This window comes from Octopus bimaculoides, chromosome 9, assembly GCF_001194135.2.
Source record: "Octopus bimaculoides isolate UCB-OBI-ISO-001 chromosome 9, ASM119413v2, whole genome shotgun sequence".
In the NCBI taxonomy this organism is placed as follows: Eukaryota; Metazoa; Mollusca; class Cephalopoda; order Octopoda; family Octopodidae; genus Octopus; species Octopus bimaculoides.
The window spans coordinates 35153803-35168371 of record NC_068989.1 but is presented as its reverse complement, the minus strand read 5'-3'; the positions used below and the strand labels follow the sequence as shown (position 1 = coordinate 35168371).

The 14569-nt window shown below is 37.3% G+C and overlaps 1 protein-coding gene across 1 annotated transcript in view; it reads right to left on the bottom strand.

Annotated features, from left to right (window-relative positions):
• Window positions 1–2401: 2401 nt before the first annotated feature.
• The window catches only part of LOC128248754 (A disintegrin and metalloproteinase with thrombospondin motifs 2-like), a 43005-nt gene continuing 30837 nt past the window's right edge, over window positions 2402–14569 (bottom strand). The window contains exons 2-3 of the mRNA XM_052970906.1: window positions 4057–4460; window positions 2402–2608 (exon numbers count right to left, since the gene is read on the bottom strand). Coding sequence (XP_052826866.1) covers window positions 2402–2608; window positions 4057–4460 — 611 coding nt within the window. The remainder of the gene's footprint in view (window positions 2609–4056; window positions 4461–14569) is intronic.

Genomic DNA, 14569 nt, shown 5'->3' with positions numbered 1-14569 from the left:
ATATATATATATATACTAGAGTGTTACCCACCATATGACAGGTAACTTTGGGAGAATACTTTTGCCATCATAGGTAATATCAGAATGACATACAACCAATAATTAAGGGTCGTGTAGATAAAGTGAGACCAATTTTAAGCAGTTGACTTAGTGGGTTTCACATTTCATTTTTTGATAAAACTTTGCTTGTTTAAAAATCTAATCCTCCTCTTTATTTTTAGGTAAATAAGGAACTGATTCAAGAGCAGAAAGTCATGGAACAACAGAATCGTTCCGCCATTGTTGATGTGGCACACACTGGGTATACTGCCAATAAAATTGTTAAGTTGATGAAACTTCCAAAAGCAACAGTTTATCGTCTGTATAAACAATTTGAAAAAGAGGGAAAAACTGATAGAAAAGAACACAAGACTCAAAGTGAGTCCAAGTGCAATCGAAAGTTTCTTGCTATCCTCAAACACTCGACCGAAGCCAATCCATTCACACCCATGACAACTCTAGCAAAGAAATACAATGTGTCCCTTTCCACAGTGTCCAGAATTGTGAGCAGGAACCTCAGCATGACTAGCTATGTTTGACAATGCTGTCACCTCTTAACACCCAAGGCCAAAGCAATCAGAGCCAAGAGATGTCCAAAGCTTCTGTCATTCATCAAGCACCAAGATGCAGGAAAAATTCTCATATTTGTGGATGAGAATTTCACTGTGGTCACTGAGGTGAATTTCAGAAATTCTCCAAGTGAACCCTTCTGACATTCACCCTGTGTTTGAGACTAAGAATCCTGCCTCTGTAATGGTATTTGGAGCCATGGCAAGTGATGGAAGTGTCATGGATCCACACTTCATTGAGTCTGGCTTGAAGATTTGCACAAAGAAATATCTGGACATCCTGAAAAACTCTTTGTTACCTTGGATGGAGCAGAAGTTTCGGCTTGACAATGTAGTGCTTATCCAGGATTCTGCACCATGTCATGGGTCAAAAGCAATACAAGCCTTCCTTGGTGCCATTTTTTGTGATGGCCAGCATCTGGTCCAGTAATAGCCCAGATCTCAACCTTCTCAATTACTTTTTATGGGCATACTTCAAGCAAGGACCAATGTTTCACCACACTTGAATATCAACAGTTTGAAGACCAGCATCCTGCATGTGACAAGCAAAATCAAAAAGGCAGAGGTTGCAGTAGCAGCAAAAAAATTTTGTTCTCATGTGGAGGCAGTAATTGCCTAAAAGGGTGGTCATATTGAGTGATAAATGTTTTTGTTGTAATAAGTATAACTACCATTATTTTAGTATTTATAACCAGGTTATGCATTATAAAAATCGTTTCAATTTATCTGCAAGACCTTGTATAATTTACTTATATCAAACTACTTGGTGTTTATACAAAATGATGAAATGAATATTAATTTTCAAAATAAAAATATTTATACAGTTCAATATTTAAGAGATGAGGAATTATTTACATTATTTACATTTGACGGATATTCGTCCTCATCTTGTTTGTTGTTAACACAATGTTTTGGCTGATATACCCTCCAGCCTTCGTCAGGTGTCTTGGGGAAATTTCGAACCTGGGTTCTCATTCCTATCGATGTTACTATTATTATTATTATATTATTATTATTATTATTAATCAGGTCGCTGCCGTGAATCGAATTCGGAACCTTGGGGTTAGTAGCCCGCGCTCTTAACCACTACGCCATATGCCCGTGGGCAATTATGGGGTGAATTTTAAGGCTTATAAATCTATTATTTTTCTATCCTTCCTCAATACCGGTTCCCATATGCTATTCATATCTGCACTCGGTCTGCTTAGGAGGTTGTTGTGTCCTAGCATATGTGCTGCTTCTTTTAGTTTTCGTATTTTCCAGTGTTGTTCCCTGTCTATTATTTTAACTTCATCCCACAGGGGGAGGTGGTTTCCATTTTTCCATACATGATCAGCTATACCCGATTTATCGATATCTCCTCGTGTCACAGCTTTGCGATGTTCTTCTACCCTTGTAAAAATATTTATTATCTTAAAATAAAATTAAACAAAACAAATTTCTCATTTGCATAGTTGCAATAAATATATGCTGTTATTTTTCTAGATTTTATCAGCATAATCACAATCTACTTCAACAATAATCTATCACTGCAAAATTTCATGCAAAAAAATGTGTATTTTTCATAAAGTTGTAAGACACTCATCTTGCACCTCTTATGTTAACTCTACCAGTATCTCTCACGTACACTTCTGCACCTTCTCTCTGTATGATGTAAAACAGGGCTGAAGAAATCAACCAACCAACCAACCAGCATTTATATCAGCTATTATTGAATATAGGTGCTTCAATCTCTGTTGAAATAAACTTTCAATGTGTCACAGTTGTGGTCAACTCACATTGTTTGAGTTGTTTTACATATGCTTTATGATTGCAGTTGATAACAAAGATGACAACTTAAGGACCCTACCTTTCACTCCACAATGAGCTGCCCCACCAGGAAGTTTCAAGGCAGATTTCTTGTAAACAATATGAGGATATCCTTCTCGTTCCACATCGTTTGTATGATTCCACAAAGGTTCCACAAAATAGTTATCTTCAGCTGTTGTAAAGACACCTTGCTGAATTAAGAAGGAAAAATAGTTATTATCATACAGTTATGAAACCAAGAAGTTTTGTACAAAAAAATAAATAGATAAAGATAAACAACGGTGAGTTTGTAGCATTCATGCATTTTCAGTTGCAATATTAAAGTGAGTGAAGTATTGTGAAAGCATTACTGTGGAAATTCAAAACTTTGTACAATGAGAATCTACATCTCACTATAAACTTTCCATTCAATATTAGTTTAATTAGGTCCAAATTGTATAGAAAAATATAACTGATTGATTTCATCCAAGTATATTACTACGATCTTGAGGGGGAAAATGAAAGGTAAACCCCACCAAAAGATTTGAACTCAGAAAGTAAAACACCACCCAATTAACATTGGTTTCTTTCGTACTAAATACTAGGGAAGATGCATCACAGAGTAGATATTATACCTTAGATGGCTGAGTGGATAAGGTCCATGACTATGTGAACTTTGGTTTGAGTACAAATCCACTACAGGCATTTTGTTGTGTTTCTGAGCAGAGTACATTATTCTCACTGCCCTAAATAAAAAAAACTATCTTTTAGGAATATAGGTACCAACTAAGAATTTATTTATTTATTTATTTATTTAGGGCAGAGAAGAGATATCTACTCTGATATATTGATCTAGATGTAGATATTGTGTGAGGATATTAGAAAAGTGGGATGGAACAGTTCTCTCGGTTAGGAATGCCATATTTTAGATCTTAGGAGAGAGACAAATTATATATGGTAAACATAAAAGTAGAGTAGTGTAACAGGTTAGTTCAAGGAAAGTGAAATATAGGAAGCAAGTTCTGAGGAGCAAAATCAGTTAAAATATTTAATGGGTATAAGTAATCTTCATTGGAAAATTGTAGTTATCTATTACAAAAGAGATTCTGAACAATGACAAAACAGGCTTTAACTCCTTTGTTACCATATTTCTGCTGAAATAACAGCTTTTGTTTCAATTTAATTTTTTTAAATAAGGAAGAATTTAGAAAAATAACTCATTATTAAGCTGGTGTTTAGAAATAGATTAACATGAAATTTTGATGAAAGATGTTAATTTAGATCACTTTAACACTTTTGTTATCATATTTCTGTTAAAATACACTACTTTTGTTTCAATTAATTTTGAAAATAATGGAGAATTTAGTTAAATAACTGTCATTACTAATTAAAGTGGAGTTGGAACATAAATTAACATGAAATTTTGATGAAAAATTTTAATTTGGACCACTTTAAAAAAATAAGTTTATAGCATAGAACCAAGGATGGTCTCAGGCAGATTAGTCTGAAAAGGGTTAAGGATACCATTAGCTCAAAGTGTTAAGATCTAAGTAACGATTCACTAAGTAATGAATTAATTGAAAATTTTTAAAAATATGATTGAATGATCTTTAAAGTTTCCAACAGAAAATATGAAAAAAAATTATTTTATTTTACTTACCAGACCATGACAATTACTTAAGGCAGCTTCTGATTTATATGGTTGGTAGCTGAAGCCTTCAAAATGACATCGATGGACATCAAAATGCTGCTTCTTAACACCATATTTATCCCAGTATTCAACAACAAAATTACTGGAAACCAGTTTCTTATTCAGTGTCAAATTAAAATGGAAATCATTGCCATAGGCTGACAATTTGTAGAATACACGATCATGGATATAATAATTGGACCAGAAATGTCCAGAACCAGGGCCTTGAAAAATTTGGCGTTTTTTACGGTTTGTTGTTGATGGCTCATGTTCATCACCAGAAATTTCCAGGTTGTAACTAAGAAATTCTCCTTTCCGATTAACGAGAGTTGGTATGACAAGCTCGTAGTGGGACAGCTGTCCAATAAGTTGTTCTGTAAAATACATAAAAATATAAGAATGCTATTTTAAACTTGTATTTGCTGGGTAGACAAAAGATTTATTCAAATTTGTGCTCATCAACATGGCTAGCACTGTTCACTAACAAATAATTTGAGATTTCAGGTGAGCAGCAGAAACCTGCCAGAGATAAAGAGACTAAATATAAGCAACAACATGTTCCCAATATATTTCACTAGTTCCTGATATTTTGTGTCACTCCAGTTACGACAACAAGGGTTCCAGTTGATCCGATCAACGGAACAGCCTACTCATGAAATTAATGTGAAAGTGGCTGAGCACTCCACAGACACGTGTACCCTTAATGTAGTTCTTGGTGGGATTCAGTATGACACAGAGTGTGACAAGGCTGGCCCTTTGAAATACAGGTACAACAGAAACAGGAAGAAAGAGTGGGAGAAAGTTGTGGTGAAAGAGTACAGCAAGGTTCACCACCACCCCCAGAGCCTCATAGAACTTTAGGTGTTTTCGCTCAATAAACACTCACAACACCCAATCTGGGAATCGAAACCATGATCCTACAACCGTGAGTCCGCTGCCCTAACCACTGGGCCATTGCGCCTCCACACCTGATATTTAATGATATACTGAACACTAACGATGTCCTCTAATAGATATCCCTAAAGTGTTATCTTCAGGTGGAAAATGCTGTCTTTCCAAAACTGTAACTTTTCACCACTATATAATGGCAAATGTTGTTAAAAAACTTAAACAGAACCTCAGCTTTCTTCAAAGATAGTAAATAATTTTGGTCAGGAATTGTCTTTATATCATATGTAAACTCTAACAGAATTTCAACTTTTCCTTGAATGATCAAGAAACTTATCATGGGTTAACTAATGCACTGTCTTGAAAAGTATCCTATTGCTTTAATAAAGTCTAAATCTATATTTAAATTTGAAATTAGTATAGAGGTGAGTTCTTTAGGTCTACAATACAACATAACTGAGAGGTACCTGATTTTTCACCAAATTCTAAATGAATTTTTTTACTTTTGTAAATCTTAAGTTTTTTCTTCACCCATTTTTCTTTGATATTCTGTATAATTGTTATATCCTTATGGATAAACAAATACACTGCAACAGTGTAATAACAACATAGTCAAAACAAATGGCAGTAACCACACGGAATGTAACAACAATCTTTTAAGGACCAACAATCCAACACGCTAACTCGAACTGTAAACTTTGTACTATCAACACATGAACTGTGGAATTAGTATGATGATTTTATTAAAACCACAGGGTTAAACAAAGAGAGGACAATGCACGGGACAAATAGGGGTTGGGGACTTGTCAGATGAGATTACATATAATGAATAAAAATATAATTGCGAATGAATATGAAAGAATGAATGGACGTGGAATGGGTTTGACCCCAACCAACCACATTCCTGTGTTAAACCATTTACTTCGTCCTCCCACCCCCACTTAATTAGGCACTTACATTCAAATTACTTACTTCCATCTTTTTGACATCAGACATTCCTTCTCTAGATGTGTTTTCCCTCTTAAGTGATATAAAAAAAAGGTTAACCAAAGCACGCCCAGAGACAAAGGTACCTGATGTGATACCTCTTCTATGCGTCCTCCATATCACCTCTTTTACTATATCCATTATGGCTAGAAAGCAGAATTTCTCTTCTGCTTTTAGAGAAGATGGCGGAACAATCTTAATAATCGACTCAGCTGACAGCTGTATTCTCCCCAGTTGTGACAATGCCCGTTCGATAGAAACTCACAGGTCCAAGAGACTCAGATACTGCATAATTGCATGCAAAACAGTTTCGTTGCTCCGCCCGCAATGTGAGCATGTAGGCGAATCCATGTCACCATGCCTCACAAGTTTATCCCAAACTGGCAAGGCACTTCGGAAGCACAGCCAAGCCAGGGACCTCTGGAAGTTGTTCATAGGTCCAGGCCGAAAGTCCTTCAATGCAGGTTGGCAAGCTGACTTTCATCAAAACCCAGAATCTATGCACGTCGTCATCACACTTGCCTTTTACCAGCCTCTATAAGTAAGCCGAGGTGGTACCCACTCTGCTGGCATTGCTCGTTCAAGAGAGAAGCATGAGCCCCTGTCGACACTCTGGTTACCAAGCTCCCACTCTTGGTCTACACCTGATCCAGCATTCCAGTTCACCAAAAGAGGTGAACCTGGGAAATATCTCATCAACGAACAGAGACCATACCTGCTCACCATCCAGGTAGAGCCAGAGATGCCTCAACTTCAGTGCATGCCTACACTTCTTTAGCCATGGCTTCCCTAACCCACCCTTTAGTGGGTATTAGCAGCAGATAGAGTGCCTTACAAGAGGCCACCTGCTCTCCCACAAGAAGTGAAAGAGCATGCGTTCCAACTTGCTTAGCCACAAATTGGGGCATGGCATGACGGTTAGGTGGTAGATTATGACAGATGCAATAAACACATTTGCCATCTCTGCCCTCCTTTTCAGGGATAGCCTCCACCCAGACAAGGTCTGAGTTATGGACACCACCCTGCCCACAACCTCACTCCAATTCTTCTCTATCTGAAGGTCTGGACTAAACCAAACCCAAGCATCTTCACTGGACTAAACCAGACCCAAGCATTTTCTGACAACACTGTTGGATGGCATAGTTGGACGGCCTCTCCAAGTGTCAAGCTGCAAGCCAACTGACATATCCCGGTTAATTCTTGCTCCTGCCACCGCTTTGTAATCCTTTAGGGCCTCACCTACCCTCTGTAGGTCCTGGTCCCTGGATACAATGACAGTGACATTGCATATGTTGTGACTGACTTTCCATACCCTAAATCTTGTGGATCTCCATTCGTCGCCTCCAATCTTCGCAGTAGTGGCTCGAGAGTCATTACATACAGCAGAGGCGAGAGTAGACAATCTTGACAAACCAAGAGTTCCAATATTGAAAGGCTCCGAAAAGAAACCGTTTACCCAAACTGCCAACTTGATGTTGCTGTATAAATACCATCCACAACTTTCGCCAACCTTTTTGCTAATACCTTGGCCAGAATCTTCAACTCTGCATTAAGCAGAGTGATGGGCCTAAAGTTGTCAATTATGTCCCCCTTGTTTGGGTCCTTCCTGATCAGTACCACCACACCCTGGCTCACAGACACAGGAATACTCCCGTTCTGCTCCCAGTAGTTGAAGACACAGGCCAGCAGGTTCCCAAACAAGTCTGGCATAGTATAATACAATTCATAGGGGAGACCATCGCGACCCGGCAACCTGTCCTCACCACACTCCAACAATACTTCCTCCACTTCCACAGCTAAGATTGGCCCTTCACGGCATTCCATCTCCCTCTCTGAGAGGCGCAGTAGACTGGCAAGGGAGTCTGTGAGGTCCTCCCTACGCTCAGGCCCATCGTCCCCCGGAAACTACCTCACTTACTCAGACTGCTACTATTTATATGTAGTGGTCCAGTCCATTCTTGCTAGGGAATGTCATACTCTTGCACAATATCTCCCCTTTTGAGATTACGTGTTCCAAAGGAATAAAGAAATTTTCTTATTTATATATCTTTTTTGTTTTTAGTATCTCTTCCGCTTGGGCATTATATCAAGGTGTTCAGTCTGTTTTCTCTTTCTAATGCTGGTTTGAAGGGACTATTACTTTTGGTACTGGTACATCGAATATTTCACAGAATACGTCCATAGGAATTTCTTCCTAATCTTAGGCATGCCTCTTCCTTAGTTGGTTTATATGTCTCTTATTTCCAATTTTTCTAGTAACAAGACCATCTTTCCAGCCTTCTTTACTGTTTCTATAGGTTTTGAAATGCACTTTATCACCTATCTCGACGTATTTCGTTGGCTCTTTCACATTTCCTTTACGTCTTTTGTCTTTGGTAATAGCTTATCAAAAATGGATTTTATTCTTCTTGCGAAATCAATTCTGCAGGAGACTTCCCTGAATTTGTACTTGGATTGGGGATCACTCTATACATTCTTAAGAAATTTGTCAGTGCTTCGTTGTTACTTAATTCATTCCTCGCTTTTCTTTACACTCTCTTAAAGGTGTCCACAAATCATTCTACCTGCCTGTTTGATCTTGGGTGGTAGGGTGGAGTGAAAATATGCTTTATCGCATGCCTTTTACAGAAGTTCTCGGATTCATACCCAGAGAACTGCATTCCATTGTCTGAAACTAGCGTGTCAGGGACACTGTATCGTGCAAACAATTCCTATAACAACTTTATAGTTGTCTTAAAGGTTGGTCTATAACACCTGCAAACCTCCAGCCACTTAGTACAGCCATCTACTATGATTAGGTAGTAAGCACCATTTACCGGTCTGGTATAGTCAATGTAACCTAGAGCATATGTTCTCTGTCTCTGGCCACGATTGATATTTTACCAGCAGAGCTTTGGCCGTGACCACGCAACTTTGGCACGTTCTCACCAAGTTTTCGATATCTCGGTTCATAGACGGCCAATAGACATAACTTCTCATCAGAGCCTTCGTTCTTGCCATTCCTGAATGTCTGCTGTGAAATTGTTGCAATACACCTTTTTGCAATGAAGTTGGAACCACCACTCTTTGGACATACAACAGAATATCGTCGCAAATTGAAAAACTACTGGCAACTGAATTTTTATTCTGTTTATTTTTAAAACTTCTTTCATTTTCATAATATACTCATCAACTACAGCTTTCATTCTTATATCCTGTTCCATCACTGGTAGTTCTTGGATAACATTCATCATAACACTTTTCATTTCACTTTCTGCCTGCAGTGCGACTATAACAGTCTGAAACGGGCTGGATGTGATGTGCCATATCAGTTCGATATAATGTCAGAGTACATTCCCATGTCAGAGTACCAGTAAACATCGAAAAATTAATACCAAGAAGGAAGAAATGTTATTTACATATGTTTATTCGCTGCCCGACAGATAGTTAAAGAGGCAGCAGCAATTCTAGAGATAGTAACAAGGTTGGCTTGTTGGTTAGTAGTTGGTAGTGTAGAAAGGGTAAAGAATGCATAGAGAGTGAAAGGGTAAAGAAAGCGTAGTGCTTACTAGAAAGGAAGAAAGGGTAAAGGTGGCATCGCTTTTCTTACGGCCAAAAGCCTCTCTTCGCATGTCGAGTGAATGGCGGAGAGAAGTGCTGCTCTTGGTTAAGGCTGACGCAAAAGTGAGTGTTGCTCCTTGGTCATAGTTGACATATAAGAGGAAGAGATAGGAAATTCTTTCTGTTATATAGACTATGGTCAGTAATGTAGGTCAAACCCTAAACAAAATACTGACCTATCCTTGACCAGCACAGGTCCTAGGGCATTGAGTGTTTCCTCATCAATCATCTGGTGTGGAGAGTATTTCCTGCTCGTTTTGACAAGCAACAAGCCAGTGGATTTGGTTTCAAATCTCAGGCAGGGTCAAGCTAGACCCTTACAAGTCTCTTCTAATGATTTCATATTTTTTGGAATTAATCTCAAAAGGCAGGCCACATGACCGACTTTTTTCAATGGAATGTATTGAATTTTGAAATTATAATTTAGTAATATTACACCCCAACATTGCAGGCAGTTCTCAGTATGAGTCGGTAACCATTTTTAGACCCATAAATCAACTGCAAAGGTCTATGGTCTGTTTGCAATAAAAAAAACTTTGGCCATGCAGAAACCAGTGAAATTTTTAAATTGCAAAAATAATTGCTAAGGCCTCTTTTTCAGTTTGGCTATACCTCGTCTCTGCCACTATTAGCAAGTGCGAAACATGAACCACTGGTTTTGTACTTCCGTTTTCGTATTTATGAAGTAAAACTGCACCTAATCCATGCTCGGAAGCATCAGACGCTACAATGATGGATGAATGAATACACTGCAACAGTGTAATAACAATATAATCAAAACAAACGGCAGTAATCACACGGAGCGTAACAACAATCTTTTAAGAACCAACAATCCAACCCACTAAGTCAAACTGTAAACTTTAAATTATCAACACACATTCTTTTTATTAGCCACACAGAATGGACAGCACATAGTGGGGACAGAAAAGAAAACGGATGGAAAGGATGAATTAGATAAAATGATAAATGAAATGAAGCCGTTCAGCCCCCACTTCCGAGCAACTTCACTGAACCTGTTAATGCAACTTCTTTTTAAAACATTATTTGTAACAGTTAACTTTCATCTTTCCAAAGAATGTCTCTGTTAAATTTCTTTAAAAGTTCAAGATAGCTTACCCATTCTGGTATTGTGCTGGTGTCTATTTTCTTGACCCACCACTCAAAGTCCCCCTCATAATCCTTTACTCTTCAAAGATACTCTGGGTCTGCTACCACACAATGGAAGTACTCAGGCAATCCCCTAACTTCTGTTGTATTCACTTTCATCGCTCTGTCCCATGAGTCTATCTCATTATAAAGTTTTTCATTTTGTCCGTTATACAGTATAACATATTTTTTCTTACAGGGCAAGGGTGGGGAAGTTTGGGGCACCTGTGTGCTTGTGCTTGTCTTTGTGTCAGGTGGAGCATGGAGAGGGTTGGTGTCTGTAGGGGAGGTTGGGGTAGAGTGGGTGTGGGTGGGAGTCAGGTGGGTGTAGGATGGGAGTCCTACACCCACCTGACATAATAGAAGCTGACACCCAACTTCTCTGTCAACTTCCAGAGAAGTTGACACACGTCTGGAGAAGTTGATGTGTGTCAACTTCTCCAGACACACATCTTTGCTTTTTCTCTTTCACTGCCTCTGCATAATTCTTCACCTCCATTGCTTTGTCTATTCTCTTCAAACTTTTAACCAGCTCTTCCTCAGATGATGTAATGTCAGAAGAAGAACTCAAACCTTCGACATGATTTCAATTTTCCTTCTTGTTGCTGAGTATGTCCTGTAAATAATGGATTTTTCTTTTTTTCTTTTAAAACTTCTTTGTTGGGGGGACACTTTTATGTCGCTCCCCTCCTTTTAAGCATTTCTTTGAATCTCCTCAACTTCTCCAGATACATGTCTTCACTTTTCTCTTTCACCGCCTCTGCATAATTCTTCGCCTCTGCATAATTCTTCGCCTCCATTGCTTCGTCTATTCTCTTCAAACTTTTAACCAGCTCTTCCTCAAATGATGTAATGTCAGAAGAAGAACTCAAACCTTCGTATTCCATTATGAAGGCACAAACCTACGACGTTCCCCCCATCAAACAAGAGGGAATACATCGAATAATGAGACAACTCACACTCCCTCACTTACCCAGACCACTACTATTTATATGTAGTGGTCCAGTCCATTCTTGTCGGGGGTATCATACTCTCGCACAGCAGTAATCTATTTTGGGTTGTTCATGTCAACAAAATTCTGAACAATGTCACCATGAATATAAACACAACCTGCCATCATATTGAGATTGTCCCAACCTTTGGTTACAATACTATTTCCTGGTATTCACTTCCATTTTATTATGAATATTCACTGTTAATAGATATATATGTTTCAGACTAGGACCAATAACATTGAGATAATAACAAGCATTGTTATTTGTTGTTTAGTTTTAAATGTTTGTATTTAAGTTTTGTTATTTCAATAGTTTAGTGACTCAATAAATCTAGATTTAGAGTTCTAGATCTAAATCTAGAATCCAGATCTAAATCTAGAATCCAGATTATAATTGGTTTTCTTTTTAATAAACTTAAGAAAGCCAATCAGTGTTTTGTCACTGTATTCAAATCATGTAAATACACCTAAAATTACATCACCGCACCACCTGCCCAGACTATGAGATGCAACCATTTCAGAGTGGTTATCTCTTCTACAGTCACAAACTATGAACAGGCTGCACTGAGCTGATGAGAGAGATTGCCTCTTTTATGATATTTCCATCATCATACAATGACTAGCAGCTCTAATCGGCGGCTCACCATAAACAAATTACAGGATAGCAGCACCAGTCAGTGATGTGTATAAATACAAGGTTATTACCAGTTCAAATATACTTGGGACATATTTGAACCCATAAGAAAGCCATTCGCCATGTTTTGTCTTGGAGGAAATTTCTTGCAGCAAATGGCTTTCCTTCAGGCTCAAACACACCTCAAGCATATTTGAACTGGTATTAACCTTGTCCTTATACACATCACTGCTTAGTGCTGCCACCCTATAATGATTTTAGTATTACTGTCGTGACTTTCAAAAAACTTATGCAACGAATAATGAAATCATGTCTTCAAAAAGTAAAAATTAGGTTTCATCAATTCTGTCACAGACAACTTCCAACTGAATTTATTTCCCTTTTTCACTTTTAGATTTAAATGCTTTTTGAAGATTTTGTTCACTAAGTGCACAACTAATCTTAGTTAATTGAAGTTTTTCAACTCACCCTATTGCATGTCTGAAACCTATCCACATTTTATACAGATTTATACCTCCTGCCACTACCACCAGTTGTTGATAAAATAATCATGACGCATATATTAGCATCAATGTTTCTTCAATAAACAAGACAACTCTTATGAAATGCCATAAACTGTGGTTCATTCCATGTGCAAACCAAGGTTATAAACTTTTGTTTTTGTAATTTCTTTCTATACAGTCTTGAAACCTGATGATAGGTGTGTTATTGTTGCACCAGAAATTAACTTTGCTATTTATTCTTCTAGCACTGATAAAATAAGTGTGGTTTAATTGATTATATACCGCACCCCTCAAAATGTGTTAGAAATCTTAACAAATAATTATATTATTGATACTAAAATTGGAATCTTTGCCAGTCAATTGGTCATAATGAATATTATAGTTGCAGTTTATTGATCATGTCATGGAACACAAAGGATTGGGCTTTTGACAGTATTTCACATACACTTCTGAGTTCAAATCATAACAAGTTTGACCTTTACATTTTTTTAAATTCTTTCAGAATTGATTTAAATAAGCACCAATAGAATACCATGTCAATTCATTTAGCTACAAAAAAGGATCAAAGGTCCTTCCTGAGCCATAGGCTCATAAGGCCAGTTTCCTGGATTTGTGTATATATTTCCTTCCTGGATGGGATGAATGTTTGTCACAGAATTACACATTTTTGCCAGTTGAGTGGATTGGAGCAACATGAAGCAAAGTGTTTTACTCAAGAACACAATGCATTGCTATCCAAGAATCAAAACCACAATTTTACAATCATGAGTGCAACACCCTAACCACTAAACCACATACCTCCACTTATTTAGCTACGTACACATATGATAACTGGTCTTGTAAAAGCATCAACTGTTTCACAAAAAAGTGGAAATTACAACACTAACATGATTCTTCCCCAGAGCACACTCATTTATTTTTTCAAAATTATTGCTCCAAATCCAGACTTTAATGCCACTGTAGCCAGTCTAATAGGGTAACCTCCCTATGAGATGGGATGCCTTAAATGAAAATAAACAACTAGAAAACAAACATTAACAGTGTTATCAACAAATAAAACATCATTATTTCATTGTTTCACTTAAGAGCAGAGACTCATTAGAACAAACCATGGGCTGAAGTCATTTTCTCAGCAACAGCAAGATAAAGATGAAGAACAAACAGCTTCAATAAATATACATACAATTTGTCAAACTTTAAATGTTTACTTAACAGAGTTGGAATTTAGCAGCATGCTTGTGTGTGTGTGCTTGTGTGTGTGTGCTTGTGTGTGTGTGTGTGTGTGTGTGTGTGTGTGTGTGTGAGCATGCATGCATGCATGTGTGCGTTTATATATGTATGTATGTGTATGTGTGTGTGTGTAAATATATGCATATAAATGTATGTATGTATATACATATATATATATATATATATATATATACACGTGTGCATGTGTGAGTGTGTGTATATGTAAATATATGCATATATGTGTATATATATATATATGCATATATACATATACATATATATATATATTTACATATATACATATATATACATAAATACATATGCATAAATACATATACATATTTATGTGCATATATATATATATATACACACGCACACACAAATTTATATACATATAAATATCATGTGTGTGTGTGTGTGTGTATGTGTGTGTGTGCGTTTGTTTATAATAACAGGGTGTAGATTTTGACTAAACTGTTAGTGGTGTTGTTACTGTTTATT